Raw genomic sequence first — 21,068 nt, 5'->3', positions numbered from 1 at the left:
ATTTGATTGGCTTTGGGAACACTTGTTCCCATTTATCAAGCAGTGCCATTAGGGACTCACATTGCCCATTAAGACTATATGTATCTACGCCCCTGGGACATTCATTTAGTTGTGGCATAGATATACTGTCACGGATGCAGTGACATACATACATTGCACAGTTGTGTACATTTTTGTAAGTTGCACTCTTTAAAAGTCAACCCCTAACAAGAAAAAAAATAGAAAACACATGAAAACTCATTGTTAAAATGGACGAAAAAAACATATATGCATTTTTGTATGCGTTTTACCATGCATAAGTGGGAATGATGTTTAGTTCTAAGGGCCCTTTCACACTGAGCAAGTTGCCTTGCAATGACATAACATCCCCAAAAAGTTGCATTGTGTGGTAGAGTTGCAACCATGCAGTAAGGCAAACAGTACAATAAGAGTACGCCACACAGGCACTGTAAACGCATGTGTTACTGTGTCAGAACTCCCCACAACAAACTGCAATCAATGCCCCACATTGCATGGCTGAAATTACACTTCTATGCCAGCCTGGCTGGAAGCTGTATTCCTTATGAGCCCGATGCACTAAACTTTTTCATGATTGAGGCCCTGTTAACAGTGGTCAGATGCATTGCAGAATATTTCTACATGACAACTCACTGCCCATATAATTCTATGGGCCTGTTCACAGTACTGCATTGTAAAGTATTGCGTTATTCTAACTTGCTGCATGCAGTCTTTGTATAAAGCTGGCCACTAACGGTCCAATTTCTAGCGAAAAATCGTTCGAGCAATCAGAAATTCTGATCGGATTGGTTGTAAATAATCTCCATTGGTGGACACAATCGATTATGAACGTGTGAAAAAAATGTCGCCCGAATGAATTTTCGTCGAACGAAAATTTGGATTTTCTTGGTGGTCGTGATAGATAGGAAGCAATGATTGGTTAGTTGATGGTGTAGTGAACGATTTTTCATCCGTTCAGAATTTCTGATCGCTCGAACGATTTTTCGCTAGAAATTGGACCGTTAGTGGCCAGCTTTAGGCTCGTTTCCATATGTAATGCAGGAGGCGTGCGTCAGCATGGCTCTGTGTTGCATCACCTGATTCCCTAAGGTGGCGCTCAAATATCCCATTCATTATAATAATCGCCCCAAAATGTGTGCAACCATGCACTGTGATTCAGTGGTGAATCGCAGTGCATGTATGGAAACATCAGAGTGCAGTCTATGCACTCTCTGATGTCCCTGCGACTGCATTTCCATAAGCACGACTAAAAGCGTGCATATGGAAACGAGCCCGTAAGGTCTATGTCCAGTATCCATTGCAGTCCACACTCCACAGTTATTATAATGGTGTGTTATGCAATGCATCACTGTGAATACAGCCTCACTATCTGAGTGACAGTGAATGATATTACTATGATGGGCTCTGTAATGCACACAATGTCAGCAGTGCTCTATATAAATACATAATAACAATATTCTCATTCAACCACTTGCTATCCGCTCCACGCCAATTGGTGTGAACGCGGCGGCAGCCCCAGGACCACTCAATGCCAATTGGCGTGAAGTCCTGAGGCGGGGTTTTGCAGGAGATCGCGCACGCTGATGCGCGCGCATCTCTGCTTGAATGAGGGAGCTCCGCTACGCCATCAGTCTTCCAGTGGTGTAGGAGACTGGCCGTCTATTTACACTGTACAGTGCTGCGATCTACGGCAGCGCATAACTGGGGACAGCCTTGTGACACGACTGTCCCCCGAGGAGGCTCAGCAGCGATCGGCTGTCATAGGCTTATGCCTATGACCAGAGCCGAGACAAGGTCCTCCAGCACCCTAGGCTGAGACAGCAAAGTGCGCCCCTCCATCCCTGCCTCCCCAGCCGTCACACACTGTTTGCTCTTAGACTAAGAGGTGCCACAGGGCCCCTGACCTCTCCAACACCTTAATATCTAGTTATCTGGCTTGCAGTCACTGCCATGTATCCCCTTTTCTTATTTCTTTCTGCTTCAAACACAATTAGGAATGACAGCTGAATGAATTCTGCGCCCCCTCCTACACTGCGCCCTGAGGCTGGAGCCTCTCCAGCCTATGCCTCGGCCCGGCCCTGCCTATGACAGCCGATCGCGGTGATTGGGTGGTGGGAATGGAGGGAGGGCTGGGTAGAAAATGAAAAAAGTAGTCAAATTTATTAGTAAAAAAACCCTCAAATAAATAAATAAATAATAAACAAACACGGCAGCAGGGATCAGACCCCACCAACAGAAATCAAAAACGGTGGGGAGGGGGGAAATCACTTTTGTGCTGAGTTGTGCAGCTCTGCAGAAAGCCCTTAAAACTGCAGTGGCCTTAATTGTAAAAAATAGCCTGGTCACTAGTGGGGTGTAAGCCTAAGGTGGTTAAGACCTGTGAGAAGTTTGTGAAATTGCACCTTTGTTAAAAAGAATGCTACAGTGTGCTGCAGATACACAAGTCATTTTGTAACTTAATGTCCGTATGAAGTATCCATATCAGTTGCAGCTAGCTATTCATGTCCTGAAAGGCTTAAAAGCTGAAATCCATTTTCTTCCAAGCATAAAATCTGTGCCTTTTAATGCTCTCTGCAAAATACAGGCTACCCAGTAACACCTCCATAACTTCCCCCTACTGTATTAGTAGCTAGCTGCAAACATTAGATGGAATTGCAACTCTGGAGGAATATCACCTGTACTAATCAGAAAACTGACAGACGCAAAATACACTTTCCTAAGCTATGCCAGTGGTCGTCTCTGAAGATGATATCACTGTAATACATTAGAAATACTGTTGAAAAAGGCATGGTCAATTAAAGATCTAAGCTAAGGGCAGTGTTTTTAATCAACAAGAATGAAATCTCATGTTAATTTAGTAATTATTTATGCACATAAATCAACACATGTGCCTCAATCATCTCACTCTGTGTTACCAAATGACAGTTTTTCATATGTCTCATTAGAACTGTACATATCAATCGTTTCATGATGATGTATTTCTGCAGCTCAGATCTGTTAATTTACTACAGTTGTACTAAAGTTGTTTTACTCTTTAAAGGGCAACTGAAGTGAGAAGAATATGGAGGCTGCCATATTTATTTCCGTTTAAACAATACCAGTTGCCTGGCACCCCCACTGATCTGAACTGAATAACACCAAAAACAAGCATGCAGCTAATTTAGTCAGATCTGGCAATGTCAGAAACACGTGATCTGCTGCATGATTGTTTAGGGTCTATGACGAAAGTATTAGAGGCAAAGGCAGCAGAAAGAAGATGCAGACTCCGGCACTCTCCAAGCAAATACTTCTTTATTAGCCACAATGCAACAGGTAAAACAAATGCTTCTGGTCTACAGCTGTTTAACGTGTACAACACGCCTCTTTAGGACACGTGAGGCCAGCAGGATAGCCGGGCAACTAGCATTGCTTAAAAGAAAATAAATATGGCAGCCTACATACAGTATCCCTCTTGCTTCAGTTGTCCTTTACATAGTTACATAGTTATTTGGGCTGAAAAAAGACATGCGTCCATCGAATTCAACCAGAAAACAAAGTACAACACCAGCCTGCTCCTTCACATATCCCTGTTGATCCAGAGGAAGGAGAAAAACCCTTACAAGGCATGGTCCAATTAGCCCCAAAAGGGAAAAAATTACTTCCTGACTCCAAATGGCAATCAGATAAAATCCTTGGATCAACACCACTGGGATTATGTAACGATCGGTGAAGCACAGAGAGGATCTGATTACCGGTGATCTGCAGTATCACTGGAAATACAGATATATACCAGATTATAAGTGATCTGCAGTATCACCGATAATCCGATATACCAGCTAACCTCTGTTCACCTGAGTAGAGTGTAGTGTTTGGTGTAACAGTAACACTTCGAGGACTAGGCCTCAGTGCAGCAAGGAGTACTGCACAGCTTCCTTCCGCAGACCTGAGCTCTCCAAGACGGGAGGAGTCAGACTGACAGAAGGAAGGATTGTCTGAAAGTAACCCTCAGGACAAAGGGTCGCTAACAGAGCGAGGAACCGCCTCTAACGGTAAGGTCGGTTCTCGAGGTCAGACAAGCCAGGTCGTACACACACGGACAGATACAGTACAAGATCAGAAGACAAAGGCGGAGTCTAAGTACGGGCAGGGTTCGGCAACGGGGTATCAGATATATCGAGGTACAGAATCAGGAGGCTGAGGCGGAGTCTAGGAACGAGCCGGGGTTCGGCAACAGAGTATCAGAAATATCGAGGTACAAGATCAGAGTTCAGGAGGATAGTCAAGGCAGGCAAAGGTCATAACAGATAATCACAATCAAACTAGTACTTTAGCTATCAACAGAATCTAGCTAAGTGTAGGATTACAGCTCCAGCTGGTCCCGGCACACTTATGGATCTGACTACGGATCTGGGTGCTCCCACATATGTGATCGCAACGCCAGACACCCAACAACTGAACAGCTGGCAGTATATATACACGGAGGCCTCTCCAGCACCTCCCTAAGTGCTGGACCAATCAGGAGGGGAGCCAGGGTCAGCTGACCAACCTGGTCAGCTGACTCATTTCTGGCTGGCATATATGCTCTGCCTCAGTGCGCGCGCGTCATTCTTAACCTAGAGGGACTACGAGTCCCAGCCACAGCAGCCCCGCTCTGCGGTGTCTCCGCAGCGGGGGCATTTTTTCCGCGCTCCGCCGAGCCCTGCACGGAGACAGCCACCTCATACTGAGAGGAGGCGGCTGCCTCTCCGTGTGCAGGCTCATTCTGCGCGGAAGGAGCCGCCTGCCGCTGGCTCATGGCGGCGGCTCCTCCACGCTTTCTCACAGATTACCAAGTAATTATAGCCATGGTTGTCTTTCAACGCAAGGACAGCATCTAAACCCCCCTTAAATGCAGATATAGAATTTGCCATAACTACTTCCTGTGGCAATGCATTCCACATCTTAATCACTCTTACTGTAAAGAACCTTTTCCTAAATAAATGGCTAAAAAGTTTTTCCTCCGTTTTTCCTTTACATTTAACAATTATTAACTGAACATTACTTTCTGCAGGATCCCAGTGAAGCCACTTCATACCACAGAGAGAATGGCTCCTTTTCTTTTTACTTGGTGTGGCCACTGTATTACTAGCATTTTTGCCTTTGGTTCGCCAAGGTTTTACACTTTTGAATCTCAGCTAAGTGCTGGTTTTATCCTTCATTCTTGCCTCACATTGGCCTCAATTCACTAAGATCATGCTGGAGATAATAAGGCAAGAGAAAACTTACCTCCACACATCAATCTTGCCTTATTAAGGTGTAGAGATAAGTTTTCACAGTGTGAGAGTTATCTTATCTCTTCAGTCCTTACGTTACCTCTTCTGTAGTTAATTTCCCTCCTCTGTAGTTAAGTTACCTCCTCTGTAGTTATTTTCACACGCAGTTAATGAACAGCCTGTCTTTAACTCTGGAGTTATTTTAAGGATTAAAGAGTTAACTTAAAGACAGAAGAGTTAACTTTAGGTTTGCCTGAGGTAAAATGTTTCCTGAATACTACATGCCTTATCACCATGGTAACAACTCTAGAAGAGTTATTAAAGACAGGAGATAAGCTTAGTGAATTGAGGCCATTATCTTTTCAAATTCGCTGTAGTGTCAGATAAAAATAAATAAACAAAAATCAGGCACTACTAATTAACTGTAGTAAAAAGGAAGAAAAGTCTGACTAGTAATGACCTTGTGACTATATCCCACATTTGCTTCCTGTTTCTGCTTTTACAGGAGGCAGGAATTAGGCCTGATCACGTGATCACGACCAGCCAGTAGGGGAAGAACAAACGTGTCTGCATGAATTTCCTCTCAGTAGAAATTCTCTTACAAGGTTTATCATCTCTAGTTACAATCTTCTCATAAAGATGATTGTTGCATTAGTTTTTTTTATCTTTTGCATACAGTTACGCAGCCAATGTGTATGACATTTCTAGCCAGATTTATTGGTGTGGGGCAGGCCTTCTTTGGCATCAGTGCTACCAGCACTGCAGATCACTGTGGTGTTGCGCTTATCAACTAATAAAATAGCAAATAGCTATGTTATCTATGTTTACATTTATGGTTATTGTGTGGTTTTTCCTAACAGCACCTGACAATGCATCCCCTGGCAACACAAAATGCATGACAGATCCATCAACATTATGTAGGAGAGACCCAAAGAGATCTTTGTATACTTTACAGTAGCTAGCAAGTCTATTCATGTCAAGAGAGAAAGGGAATAATACTATGATTGCTTTGCTTTGAAGTAGTATGTGATATGAATGTGTGTTAAACTAACACCGTAATAAGAAAAGCAATGATTATAGAGGGAATTCTATTCGTGTGTAGTGAGGAATTGTGAAAATTATTCTACTGTGCATCAATACCTACAAATTGTGGTTGAGGACATAATGCTTAACCAGCAGCATTTTTACCCCCCAAGGCATCTCAATAGCACATTAAACATGCTAACAATGTGGTTTATTGTTTTTTTTAAAAAGTATCCATTCTACCTCTTCTTTTTACATTTAAATGTTTGTTGGGGGCTTTTATTGCTCTACTTCCATGGCCTGCTATCCACAGAAAGAGCAGTCAGATTAGATATGGACTGCTGTAATTAGCAGTAGTAATGAGGAAACAAAAGCTTTCATCAGTGGGGTGGGGGATAGGACACTGTACTTCAAACAGTTTAGAGAAGTCACACTTGATTACATTCACACCATCCCCTGGATAAATAAGGGCAGAGGGAAGGGGAAGGGGGAACATGGCAGTTCCTACAGCTATTAGAAACCAGGACAAACTGCAGGGGAAAAAAAGAGCCGCTTGAATCCCTTTAAAGAGATAGGTCTTTTATATTGTGTAGTCACTGTGTTAATGCAGCACATACTGGGCTTGATTCATCAAGCCATGCTAATGCATAGCACGGTTGTGCTATGCGTGTAGCGCACAATTTGACTCGTGCTAAGTTTTATGCGTAGGTTTACACGTGCTCGTTAACAAAGCTCTTCATTGTGTGTGCATTGTGACTTGTCAACACACGAGGAGCTTTGTTAGCGCGTGTAAACCTGTGCACGTGTAAAACTTTGCGCGAGTAACATTGCGTGCTACATGCATAGCACGGCCCTGCTATGCATTAGCACGGCTTGATAAATCAAGCCCCTTGTATTTAAGCTGGCAAAAGCTACTGCCATTGCATAAGTTTCTTGGTGAAGCCATATGAAAGGAAAAAGATTGGGATGAGCCAACAGACTGCAATGATTCTGTTAGTTATAGTGAAAGTCAGGATGAGAATATCAAAGTGTGAGAATGATCAGTCACTAAAGATGCAGCGTGAAGACGTGACATTTGTATTGTCACGCTTGTATTGCAAGAGGTTGCAAACTAAGTTACTTGCAATACAAGGTTATATTGTACAGTTGTGTACAATATAACAATATAACTGTCTCTTCCACAGAAGACTTATAAATCTGATCAGAAATTAAATTATTATTAAATTAATACAATTAAAAGATCCAATTTTTCACCAATTCGATAATTTTGATTGGTTGCTCTGAAAAATTGAGAGCTTTTCTTTGTTTACGCTCGATAAATCCGATCGAATTTCCCATTTTATTTATTTATTTTTTTTGGAGAGTGGACACGTTGGAAATTTCAGACCAATTTAATCAAGAAATTGTATGGCGTGTGATGGATTGTCAATTACCTAAAGTACAGTTCCAACCAACTTTTTCAGAGCTTTCAATTATTTTATTCATAACTAGGGCGCTAGGCTGTGGCCGTGCCGACCTCACCCCCCCCCCCGCACTGGTTTCTCTCTAAGCTTAGCTGTGCGCATGCAGTGCGCGTCGCAAATGTGCACACACCTGCCTGCGCACTCGCCTGCCCCCCTTCGGGACTCGTCCTCCGCAGCCGCCCGTCATTCCCCCCAGCTCTCTTGAGTGCCTCTGCATCCGTCCCTGCACATGCGCAGTGCAAAAAAGCACTGACACAGGGACAAAACAGGACGCAGAGACACAGGGAAATTATATAAAGAGATTGGTGAAAAATTGAACATAGATGTGTGGTACATTGGTCAGATTTTTGAATTGTTACAGTCAGAAAAATTGATTGCTATTCTTGTATTGAACAGATATTTAAAAAATGGTATAGTGTGTGGCCACCTTAACTGTCTGTGGTGATGTGAGGCAGTGGATGTTGCTCTGACTGTCACTGGGCAATGCTTGGAGGTTGTCACGGTAATTGGCAAGCAGTACAGGCCACATACATGGACAAATAGAGCAGTCACACAGAAAATCTCAGAAACATAATTGGAAAGTCCTCATGTGGAAACAGCAAGATGTGTATCGAGCCAAACAGTTGGTTGAAAGACCAGAACCTCAAAACCTAATCAAACTAGTGGAAATTGTTTCCAATAATATATAGTTGTGGTTTACAATGTTGCAAATAAAACAGAGAATGTGTTTTTTGGGTGAACAGTTTGCAACAGAAAATATCAGTTGTTGCTTTTAATTGTGGAAACTGCTGGTAGTTAAATTGAAATTAATTCGATCACTGTCTGACTGAATTCCAGTTATTTGATTAGGCATATGGCTGTCCTCAGACTGTGAAACCCGTTGAGGGACATAGTGATGTTTGGTTTGTACATCACTGTGTTAAGCCTCATCTACACGGTACAATTTTCCATCAGATCGACTGGTGATCTGATAAAAAAATTGCATCATGTGTAGATGTCCAAATTGTTCCTGATAAATTTTGCAATAGATTTTGCATTGATAGGTTCCCAAAATCTATTGAAAAATCCTCCGCAATCCAATTGGACCGGTTGGAAATTATTGAATAGATCCGTCGATCTGACGGAAAATTGTACTGTGGAGGCTTAATTAAGTGCTATACAAATGTGCAAAAAACAACAAATAAATAAAGTCCTGTGGAAAATGTGTTAGGACTACATAAATGTGTAAAATAAAGATGAAAGAAGAAGAAGGAGAAAAAGAGTTTTACAGTGAGTCATAGTGGTGTAATGTGCACGATTTACTACTAGTTTCCTTTCTGTAATTATAACTTGGTCCAGCCATAATATTTGAGGCTAAACCATACAACTATTCAGGTGCATAATAAGTACAATGTAAACAATTAATGTGTTAAGCACACCCTGACTAGATACAACCCTTTCATCCACTTCCTGCATTATATTGGAAGGTAAACACAAGTAATTGTAACACTGTTGCGACACTGGCTGCTGGCTGGGGAACAGAAATGTGCCTTGAAAAGGCTTTATCTGTCGCCATGGCAACAGGCGTCCCTGGTTACGGCTTTCCTGCACAATTCCAGCCATAGCATACTATAGATAGCGCGAGACTTGTGAGCTCATTCCATGCATAGAGGGACTCCAGGCACTGTTGGCTGCAATCAGTGAGCTCATTACATGCATAGAGGGACTCCAGGCACTGTTGGCTGCCATCAGTGCACGGAGAGTCCCATGCAGGTCTCAGTGCGGCTCAAATACATTCATCACCAAGAGATCCCTGGACAAAAACCTACAGTACATTGAGAATTAATATATGTGTGCATCAAAGTCAGTTAATTATGATGTGCATTGAACAATAATAATTATTCTTTCTTTACATCATGAACAAGATATATATATACATGCATACATACATATACACACACAACACACTCACACAATCACTTATACACACTTGTGGCCAGTTACACTCACACACTGATTTATACTTCTGTGGATTATAGACAGTAATCCCTAAACTGTGCACACTGTAAATTATTACATGCAGCAGTGTGTGAAGCTGAGGAGTCACTCACATGGTAGTCCTTGTACCAGTCCTCTAGCTTGTCCTGCAGCAGTTTGCAGGTCTCGGCGTTAGTGAGCCTCCTCAGGGTATCTGTCATGGCCTCGCCTGGATGCTGCACACAGGGGATGCTTCTGCCTGGCTGCTACTGCTGCACTCCTCCAGCTGACAGGTGACCTCCCAGCTCCTTATATACACGGGGCGAGGTCTTCAATCAGCTTGGCACTGTTGCTCTGCTCTGGTGTTAGGGACGCCAGACTCTTCGCCTTTACTCTTTTTTCTCCTTTTAGTTGTAGCAACGGCTTCCTTCCACCCTCCCTCCTGCCCACATCCACTCTCCCCCCTCCTTTCTTGGCTGCCATCCCCACCCCTTGCAAAATGAAGCTGGGGAGAAAAGCACCAGTAATGGTCAGGGCTGTCTGGTCTCTGGAGTGATGGCATGAGGCTGAAGCTTTGCACACAGGGCAGGATAGACAGGTTCAAAAGCTTCTGTTGGATTAAACTGGTTGTTCAACATTCATGGGGAATTAGATCTCTGCTGTGCAGGATATACTAGGCTTGCTTTACAGGGATTTTCTTTACATGCCTGGAAAAGTGCATCTAGCACTTCTAAGCAGTTGTCTGTGATTCGCCAGGCGTTTTGAAATGTTTTTGTGCATTTAGTATAATTTTTTCAGGTGTAAAAAAAAGTTTTCTTAACGCCAAAAAGTACAAACATATACGCATTTAATGGGGGCTTTTTGTATACATTTCCTGTTATTTCTCCAGTGTCCAAACCGGGCATAATTTATTTGTAGTCACTCAAATGTGATGCCCGAAAACACCTTTTGTGTACTGTGGCACACTAGCAGGAATGGAAATATTACTTTAGAGTGGTTTGGGGGGATTCAAATTTGGTGACAGTGTGGTAGCATTTTTTTGCAATCAGATTTTGCATCCTATAGGAGAAGAGGTTAGTGTGTTAGGCAGAGGAGAGGTTAGTGTAAGGGCCAGTGGTGGCTCCAGCTTCAGATTTTTGGGGGGGCTCAAAGGGGGCACGAGGGCTTGCAGCCTGGGGGGGGGGAATTTGCGGCGCGCTAAGCGCGCCGCGGTGATAATTTGGGCGTGGGCATGATGTCATGTGGGCGGGGCTAACTGTAATGTAGTTGTACCAGCTAACGTAGTTACATGAAAAAAAAATTAAGTAAACGCACATAATGACAGGTAGCCTTTCACCAGTAAATGCACATAAGAATCAGCTTTTCAGCAGTTAATGCACGTAATGACAGACAGCGTTTCCTCATTAAATGCACATAAGAGACAGCTTTTCACCAGTTAATGCACATAATGACAGACTGCGTTTCTGCAGTAAATGCACATAAAGGGACAGCTTTTCACCAGTTAATGCACGTAATGACAGACTGCGTTTCCGCAGTAAATGCAAATAAGAGCCTGCTTTTCACCAGTTAATGCACGTAATGACAGTTTCCCCATTAAATGCACATAAGAGCCTGCTTTTCACCAGTTAATGCATGTAATGACAGACAGTTTCCCCATTAAATGCACATAAGAGCCTGCTTTTCACCAGTTAATGCATGTAATGACAGACAGTTTCCCCATTAAATGCACATAAGAGACAGCTTTTCACCAGTTAATGCATGTAATGACAGACAGTTTCCCCATTAAATGCACATAAGAGACAGCTTTTCACCAGTTAATGCATGTAATGACAGACAGTTTCCCCATTAAATGCACATAAGAGACAGCTTTTCACCAGTTAATGCATGTAATGACAGACAGTTTCCCCATTAAATGCACATAAGAGACAGCTTTTCACCAGTTCATTCACATAATGACGGACTGCGTTTCCGCAGTAAATGCACATAAGGGACAGCTTTTCACCAGTTCATGCACATAATGACAGACTGCGTTTCCGCAGTAAATGCACATAAGGGACAACTTTTCACCAGTTCATGCACATAATGACAGACAGCATTTCCCCAGTAAATGCACATAAGAGACAGCTTTTCACCAGTTAATTCACATAATGACAGACTGCGTTTCCGCAGTAAATGCACATAAGGGACAACTTTTCACCAGTAAATGCACATAATGACAGACAGACAGTGTCCCCAGCATAGGTAGCCAGGTGTATAGATGTCCCCAGTATATGTAGCCAGGCGTATAGCTGTCCCCAGTATATGTAGTCAGGCTGGTGGTGGTGGTGGGCTGGGGGCCCCAGGGCACCTCAAGCCTGACTGGTGGTGGGCTGGAGGCCTCATGCCTGCGTGGCTGGTGGGCTGGGGTCCCAGGGAAGCTCAGGCCTGGCTAGTGGTGGTGGGCTGGGGGCCCCAGGGCAGCTCAGGCCTCAGGCACGTGCAGAGGGGGGTGCTCTGGGTGCCCAGGCACCCCCCCCCCTTTTTAAAATCAGCAAAAAAGGCCCCTCTGATCGCGCAAAATAAGCCCCGCCCCCTACCGCGGTAAGCCCCGCCCACCCGCGAGAAGCTCCGCCTCCGCCTGGGGCACTTTCGGGTGAAGAAGCCTGGATAGGAATCCTAGTGTGGCATACTGACCTCACCCTCCACCTAGGACCCATACTGACCTCTACAGGGACCTCTCCATCCACCTAGCACCCACAGTGACTTCTCCCTCCCCAGCACCCACAGTGACCTCTCCATCCACCTAGCACCCACAGTGACCTCTCCCTCCACCTAGCACCCACAGTGACCTCTCCCTCCACCTAGCACCCACAGTGACCTCTCCCTCCGCCAGCACCCACAGTGACCTCTCCCTCCCACAGTGACCTCTCCCTCCACCTAGCACCCACAGTGACCTCTCCCTGCACCTAGCACCCACAGTGACCTCTCCCTTACTCAGCACCCACAGTGACCTCTCCCTCCCCCAGCACCCACAGTGACCTCTCCCTCCCACAGTGACCTCTCCCTGCACCTAGCACCCACAGTGACCTCTCCCTCCACCAGCACCCACAGTGACCTCTCCCTCCCACAGTGACCTCTCCCTCCCACAGTGACCTCTCCCTCCACCTAGCACCCACAGTGACCTCTCCCTTACTCAGCACACACAGTGACCTCTCCCTCCCCCAGCACCCACAGTGACCTCTCCCTCCCACAGTGACCTCTCCCTGCACCTAGCACCCACAGTGACCTCTCCCTCCACCAGCACCCACAGTGACCTCTCCCTCCCCCAGTGACCTCTCCCTCCCACAGTGACATCTCCCTCCCCTAGCACCCACAGTGACCTCTCCCTCCCACAGTGACCTCTCCCTCCACCTAGCACCCACAGTGACCTCTCCCTGCACCTAGCACCCACAGTGACCTCTCTCTTACTCAGCACCCACAGTGACCTCTCCCTCCCCCAGCACCCACAGTGACCTCTCCCTCCCACAGTGACCTCTCCCTGCACCTAGCACCCACAGTGACCTCTCCCTCCACCAGCACCCACAGTGACCTCTCCCTCCCACAGTGACCTCTCCCTCCCACAGTGACCTCTCCCTCCCCCAGCACCCACAGTGACCTCTCCCTCCCACAGTGACCTCTCCCTCCACCTAGCACCCACAGTGACCTCTCCCTGCACCTAGCACCCACAGTGACCTCTCCCTTACTCAGCACCCTCAGTGACCTCTCCCTCCCCCAGCACCCACAGTGACCTCTCCCTCCCACAGTGAGCTCTCCCTGCACCTAGCACCCACAGTGACCTCTCCCTCCACCAGCACCCACAGTGACCTCTCCCTCCCACAGTGACCTCTCCCTCCACCTAGCACCCACAGTGACATCTCCTTCCCCAGCACCCACAGTGACCTCTCCCTCCACCTAGCACCCACAGTGACTTCTCCCTCCACCTAGCACCCACAGTGACCTCTCCCTCCACCTAGCACCCACAGTGACCTCTCCCTCCACCAGCACCCACAGTGACCTCTCCCTCCCACAGTGACCTCTCCCTCCCACAGTCACCTCTCCCTCCACCTAGCACCCACAGTAACATCTCCTTCCCCAGCACCCACAGTGACCTCTCCCTCCACCTAGCACCCACAGTGACCTCTCCCTCCACCAGCACCCACAGTGACCTCTCCCTCCACCAGCACCCACAGTGACCACTCCCTCCCACAGTGCCCTCTTCCTTCACCTACCACCCACAGTGACCTCTCCTTCCCCAAATCTAGCAGTGATCCTGCCTACCCCAGCACCCACACTGACCTATCCTTCCCCCAGCACCCACAGTGATCTTTCCCTCCCCCAGAGGCTACCCTCCTGTCCCCTGCAGCACTTACAGGGACCTCCCATCCCAAAAGCAGCGCCCACACTGATCTCTCCCAACACACAGCATCCACAACTACTCCCTCCTCCAATAACTACAATGACCTCTCCCAGCACCCACAGTGACCTCCCCTTCCTCCAGCACTCATACTGACCTCTTCCTTCCACAGAACCCACAGTGACCTACCCTTCCACCAGCACCCACACTGACCTCTACCTCCCCTAGCAGCAACTATGCCATTCATAGCAGTACCCACAGTGACCTCCCACTCCCTGCACCCACCGCAATCCCACCAATATTCAGCACCCACATTACACTCAACCAGTAACCCCCACTATAGCAAGCACCCAGTACTTGCACCAAGCAACTTTCACCCAATACTTAATATCCGACCTCCATATGGCACTTAGTACTTGCATCATTCACCCTATAGCTGGCACCCAGTACTCACACCCACTTGGCACAGTACTTGCACATTATCTGAACTCACATAAACCAGTACTAGCACCCAAAGTACCTGCACTCAGAATCCACATGACACACAATGCCCACCCATAGCTAGCACCTAGTGCAGGCAATGCACCAAGTATTCGCACCGATGTACCTGCACCCAACACCCACATGTTTCATCTGCAGTAGTTCCAGTTGCACTAAGCCACCACTTGGTGCCCAGCACAAACACCAAACACTCACATATGACACCTAGTACTTGCAACCAGAACTCACAAGAGCTTGAGTAACTGCAATCAACACCTACATGATGCTTGACACCAACCCATACAGCCAGAATGCACATGACACCCTGTGCCAGCACCCAGAACCCACATGGCACCCAGCATCTGCCTTTAGCACTCACATGACAACAAATACCCCACTAGCTAGCACCCATTACCCAGATGTTACCATGTACTCGCTCCCAGTACCCACTTGGCACTCAGTATTAGCACCTAAGACCCACATGACACCCTATAACCCCCATAATCAACACCCACATGGCATAGTACTCACACAGCACAAAGTTCCAAAGCCATTATATGCACCTAGTACCCGTCCATGACCAGCACTCAAATAGCAACCAGTACCCACCCTTGGTCTGAACCCATATGAGACTCAGCACTCACCCATGGCACACATCCAGACCACACATGGCACTCCCTACTCACTCATGTCCAACACTCACATGTCTCCCTGTACCAATTAGCGCTCATATGGCACCCACTATTGTTTATCGCCTTCTGCTACTCATTCAGCACCCAATACAGCATAGCATCCACTGCAAATAAACACCCAATACAAACTGGACCTTGGTACCCACAGCAGCTTGACACGGACTGTACTTTGGCACATCGGCACCCACTGCAACTTAGCACAAACTGGACCTTTGCATCTTTTCACCCACGGCATCTGGGCACCCACTGCACCTTGGCACTTACTGCAGTTTTGCATCTACTAATGCTTAGCAACCACTGCATATTGGCAACCACTGCTTCTTTGCCTGAAAAGAAGCTTGGGTGCTGATCTAGAGGGACAGAGGTCCCAGTAATGAAAGGTGAATCCATGCCTACATCAGGCTCCACTGTGCCCACTCTAATAGTGCGCACCTATGACTGCTGATTTGAGGGTGGTGGCACCAAAGAAGTTGGTTGGAAGAAGACACAAAGTCTGCCTGATACTTCTATAAAGGTGTGTGTGTGTGTGTGTGTGTGTGTGTGTGTGTGTGTGTGTGTGTGTGTGTGGTGGGGGGGGGGGTGGTTAAGACTGCCTAGTGCTTTCTGGAGAAGGGGTATTACATACACAATTTAGCACGATTTATCGATTAGGGCCCCTTTTTCAAATTTGAGCACCCCCCCTTGAGAATCCTCTGCACGGCCCTGTCAGGCCTGGCTGGTGGTGGTGGGCTGGGGGCCCCAGGGCAGCTCAGGCCTGGCTGGTGGTGGTGGGCTGGGGGCCCCAGGGCAGCTCAGGCCTGGCTGGTGGTGGTGGGCTGGGTGGAAGGGCTCAGGCCTGGCTGGTGGTGGTGGGCTGGGGGTACACTGGGTGGGGAGGAGGGTACCTGTGGGTGGGGAGGAGGGTGCCACTGGGTGGGGAGGAGGGTGCCAGTGGGTAGGAGGAGGGTGTCAGTGGGTAGAAGGAGGGTGCCAGTGGGTGGGGAGGAGGGTACCTGTGGGTGGAAAGGAGGGTGACACTGGGTGGGGGAGAAAGGTGCCAGTGGGTAGGAGGATAGTCTCAGTGGGTAGGAGGAGGGTGCCAGTGGGTGGGGAAGAGGGTGCCAGTGGGTAGGGGGGTCGTCAGTGGAGGGGGGAGAATGCCCGTGGGTGGGGAGGAAGGTGCCCCTGTGTGTGAGAAGATTGCCCTGGGGAGAGAAGACAGGAAGAAAATGATCGAGGCGCCAGCCGCGCTAATAAGGGATTCGGGAGCCTGCTTTATTCCTCCCACCCTCCTCCCTTCCTATGAATGCCCCCACCTGCTGTGAATGTCCCCCCCCCCCCCCCCGTAGGCAGTGTGTGCGGAGCAGAGCGGTGCGGTAGGTCCTCTTACCGCAATCCATGCTCACCGGCAACTAGTCTCTTGCTTCCTGTTTACCATGACGTCACAGAAAGCAGGAGACTAGTTGCCGGTGAGCATGGATTGCTGTAAGAGGACCTACCGCTCCGCTCTGCTCCGTCCGCACACACTGCCTACGGGGGGGGGGGGGGACATTCACAGCAGGTGGGGGCATTCAGAGGAAGGGAGGAGGGAGGGAGGAATAAAGCAGGCTCCCGACCCGCATCCCTTATTAGCGCGGCTGGCTAACAGACTTGCGGTGGCCACGGCCAGCGGGGGGGGGGGGCTTTAAGAGGGGCTAGCAAGTTGCCAGCTGGGGCTGAAGCCTGGGCAAGCCCCAGTGTAGCACCGCCACTGGTAAGTGCTTGTTCACACTGTGAGCATTTTCGGTTATTTTTAAGCGCTGTCGATTTTAAAAATCGCCTTTAAAGCGATTCTCCAATGTTGCTCTATGTAAGTGTTCTCACATGAGCGATGAGCTTTCTTTCCAATCGCAAATGTGGCTCCTGCGCCATTTCCTGAGCGTTTGCGCTTCAATACAAAGTATAGGGATATCACAAAGCACTTGATTTGAAAAGCGATTTCCCCAGCGCTTTTAAGAATAAATACATTGGGCTTGATTCACTAAAGGGTGCTAACATAGTTAGCACGCCTAAAAGCTTTGCACATGCAAACTAGGGTGATAAGTAGTTTGCACGGCAGAGTTGTTACTGTTTGCATGCTATTTTAGCATGTGTAAAAGTTTGTGTGAGAAAAGTTTTCCACGCAGCGCAAACTCTTACGCGCACATTAGCTCGCGAAGAGGCAGTTTGTACGTGATAAGCGGCTTTTCACTGCCGTGCTGACAGCAAGCCCATTGTATTTATTCTGTTCCAGGTCAAAGAGTTCACTTCCTGAGTGTCATCAGGAAGAAAAAAAAAAATCGCCAGACAAAAGTGTGGAGATATATTGGGGTGCTGATGCTGTTAAGGATAATACAGTAATATATTTTCATTTTCCCATTTTTATATCTGCTGTGGTATGTCAAAGGTGTAGAGATGCATGCTAGATTCATTGACTGTTCCTGTATTTGTGTGGGTGGGTCACTAGACCTACATTTGCATCTAAAGAGGTCTTCAGTGAATACGACCAGTCACCTATCACACAGGACATCCTGCTGCAATGTGAAAGCCTTAATCAATTGTCACCTGTAACCTGGGGAGATTGGAAGTGAAGGAAGTCTTTTGTTTTGTGTGTGTGCTATAGTACCCTTTTCATGTATGTGGATCTCTGGAAATCCCATTTATGTCTGAGAACGGAGACAGGAAAACGCCTTAATCAAGTTTTCACCTGGAGTTGAAAGCCTAACTTCACAATCTTTGATGTATAGTAGACTTTTACCTGGGAAATCAAATTATGTCTGAGGATGTTATTAAATCTAGCTTCCCCCCGTCCACACAGGCTTACAGCCTCCAGGCGTATTTCATAGTATAAAACCGCAGCTAGGATAGCCACAACTTGTAGTTCTTGGAGGTAGCTCACACGGCTAGAACTAACCTGGTTCCTGACCAGAAGTGCGTACCGCCCGCAACAACACCAGATCGATACGCTGGTACGTTTATTTCCCGTTTATTTTGGTAAGCAAAATCGCTTTGTGTGTTATCTTTGTACATTTTATCTTGTAACTATTTTTACTTTGTTTTTTTTGTAATCTTTTTGTATATATTCAGTTCTGCACTGTTTTATGTTTTTTCTGAAATATTAAATTATTATTTAATAAGTTTGACTTCTGCCGTACTAAACTAACACTCATAGCCTAGAAGAGACTGAAGTGTAACCGTGTATAAGTTCATGCCTAATTGTACGCTTGAGCAACACTACCGTAGGAAATTGTAATTGCATTGTGTGTGGGGGCGTTTGTCATACGTTGGCCTAAGCGCGCAGCTGACCCAACGTACGAACAACGCCAGTGCGAGTAGCTAACAGTATCGTTCGGAACGACTGTTAGTGGGTCTTTGCTTCACGACAGTGTAAGATTGCAACTGTGTGTGTGTGTGGGTGCGTGGCGTTCCCGTATTTGGCCTAAGCGCAAAGCTGACCCAAATACGAAAACGCGGAGTGCGCGCTGAGGACTCGACAGCAGAGTGGAAGTGTCTAGCAACGCTAGTGGTGGCAGTGAGAGGTGTTTTGAGGGGTTCCAGCCTTGTTTGTAGCTTAAATAAGGCTGTTCCCCGCTTAATCTGGTCAAACCCGCAGTCGGGAACCGTATACGCAGGCGTGCCGCGGGCCGGTTCTTGACATAATTGGTGGCAGTGGTGGGATCGTTTAGTACATTAGTACGCAGTTTAGCTCGCTATTCTGAGTACTAAAGGCTGGAAGCTTGCTAGAAGCAACTAGCCTACAGAAGTCTACTCAGTGCAGAATCTATATACGTTTTTTTTTGTTCAAAGATACACACTTGGTGTTTTGCTTTTCCTTCCCCCCCCTTTTTTTTTTTTCTTTTTTTTTTTGCAACACGATGGCTCAGAAAGCATCCAGCTATGCAAGGCAAAACAAGGAGATACTACTCAACCTGTGTGAGCACAAAGGCATCGAGACGGTGAGCGGCCAGACTAAGGAGCAGTTAGTTCGTGCGCTCGAGGAGCATGATGCGGCAGAGCAAGCCCGTGCTTCAACGTCAGCGGATGCAGCTCACGACACGACAGAGGAGGAATCGCTCCTGCCACAGAATGCGAGTGGAGACGATGTCCTGGATGATCCACCGAACTTGGAGATGACATCTCTGGAAGCCGACCTACAGCTACTAGGTTCGGCTGAGCCCGAACTGCGCCTAAAGCTGATCCTACTGCACCGACAGGCAGAGAAGGAACACGCGGAACGGCGACACCAGGCCGAGAGGGAAAGACACCAGGCCGAGAGGGAACAAGTTGCACAGCGACACCAGCTGGAGCTGGCTAAACTTCAGCAGCAGAACCGGTCTGCTGGACCCGCAGAACGCGAAGGTGAGCGAGTCCACAGAATCCCCCTGGATAAGTTCCCCGCTATGGACAAGGACTCTGACATAGACACTTTCCTACAGGGGTTTGAAAGGACTTGTCGGCAGTATGGGGTGCCCCGTGAGCAGTGGGCAAGATACCTCACACCAGGGCTGAGAGGCAAGGCCCTGGAGGCGTTTGTGAGTCTCCCCCAGGAGGAAGAAACAGACTTTGAGGCGATTAAGAAAGCCATCATTGCGCGATACCACCTCACGCCAGAGGTGTATCGAAAACGTTTCAGGACAGTGCAGCGAGGTCCTAATGACAGTTACCTGGATCACGCGTGCAACCTGCGCACTGCCTTCCAGCAGTGGCTAAAAGGACTGTCAGTTGAAACCTTGGATGCCCTGAAGGAGCTGATGATAAAAGACCAGTTCCTCCACACCTGTCCTGTTGAGGTCCGGCTGTTTGTGCTGGATCGAGAACCAAAGACAGTGGATGAGGCTGCGGAAATGGCCGATTCCTACACCGCCCATAGAGCACCTGAGTCCCGGAGGACTACTACGTCCAGCTGGAGAGGAGAACAGATTGCTAAACCTGTTTCACCCAGCACCCAGAGGAGGCAAGCACCGCTGTCTCCTGGATTCAAGCAACCTGACACTCGGAAATGCTTTGTATGTGACAGGGTGGGTCATATCAGCACGACTTGCCCAGAGAGGAAGAGGGAGGCCCCAAAATCCAGTGAGGCCTCAAACCCCAGTGAAGTCCCAACGGCTTTGTGTGCTACCAGGAATGCTACTGGCTATGCAGAGAATCTGCAGCTTGTCACGGTTGGGGGTACAGTTGCCACTGGGCTGAGAGACACTGGAGCAGAAGTGACTCTCATACATCCCCAGCTTGTGAACCCAGAGCAGTACATACCTGGGAAAATGATTGCTGTCAGAGGAATTGGGGGTGTCACCCCAGCCATACCCACCGCCTTGGTCCACCTGAATTGGGGGGCCGGCAGCGGACTGAAAGAAGTTGGGGTAACTGACAAAATCCCCACCAACGTTTTGCTGGGTACTGACCTGGGACGGTTAGTGGCCCGGTATGAGCCTACTCCAAACCCTATGGAGCCTGCATCCCCAGCAGAAGTTCTGGACTCTTGCAAGGTACTGTTTGATAATGCTGTGCAAGTGGGGAGTGCTGGAGAGGCCCCAGGGGCTATGGACTGTGTACTAGGAGCCAGCCCTAGTGAGTCTCCAGTGCCTAGGCCTGGAGTGGGACCTGTTGACACAGAGAATGCAGAAACTGATGATGTCATTTATGACGCACGGACTATCGAGGCGATCGATGCAGGAACTGTTGATGATAATTGTGAAGTGCTGAGTAGCAATGTGTGTAATGATACAGATAATGTGGAGGTTTTATGTGATGTCCCAAATGACAATATATGTAGGGATGATAATGCTGATGGCATATGTGTTGTGCTACATAATGCTGTGTGTCATGTGGACACTCC

The 21,068-nt window shown here is 47.6% G+C and overlaps 1 protein-coding gene across 2 annotated transcripts in view; it reads right to left on the bottom strand.

Moving 5' to 3' along the window:
- Nucleotides 1-10,040, bottom strand: part of SPATA18 (spermatogenesis associated 18) — a 40,942-nt gene extending 30,902 nt beyond the window's left edge. Inside the window, exon 1 of one of the 2 annotated variants that reach the window (XM_068268363.1) lies at nucleotides 9,826-10,040. In XM_068268363.1, coding sequence (XP_068124464.1) covers nucleotides 9,826-9,912 — 87 coding nt within the window. In that variant the 5' untranslated portion in view covers nucleotides 9,913-10,040. Of the gene's footprint in view, nucleotides 1-9,153; nucleotides 9,183-9,825 lie in introns of those variants that run through there. The other variant, XM_068268371.1, reaches the window with a different exon arrangement.
- Between the last annotated feature and the right edge of the window lie 11,028 nt (nucleotides 10,041-21,068).

This window comes from Hyperolius riggenbachi, chromosome 1 (genome assembly GCF_040937935.1).
Source record: "Hyperolius riggenbachi isolate aHypRig1 chromosome 1, aHypRig1.pri, whole genome shotgun sequence".
Classification (NCBI taxonomy): domain Eukaryota; kingdom Metazoa; phylum Chordata; class Amphibia; order Anura; family Hyperoliidae; genus Hyperolius; species Hyperolius riggenbachi.
This window is presented reverse-complemented; position numbering and strand designations above follow the sequence as displayed.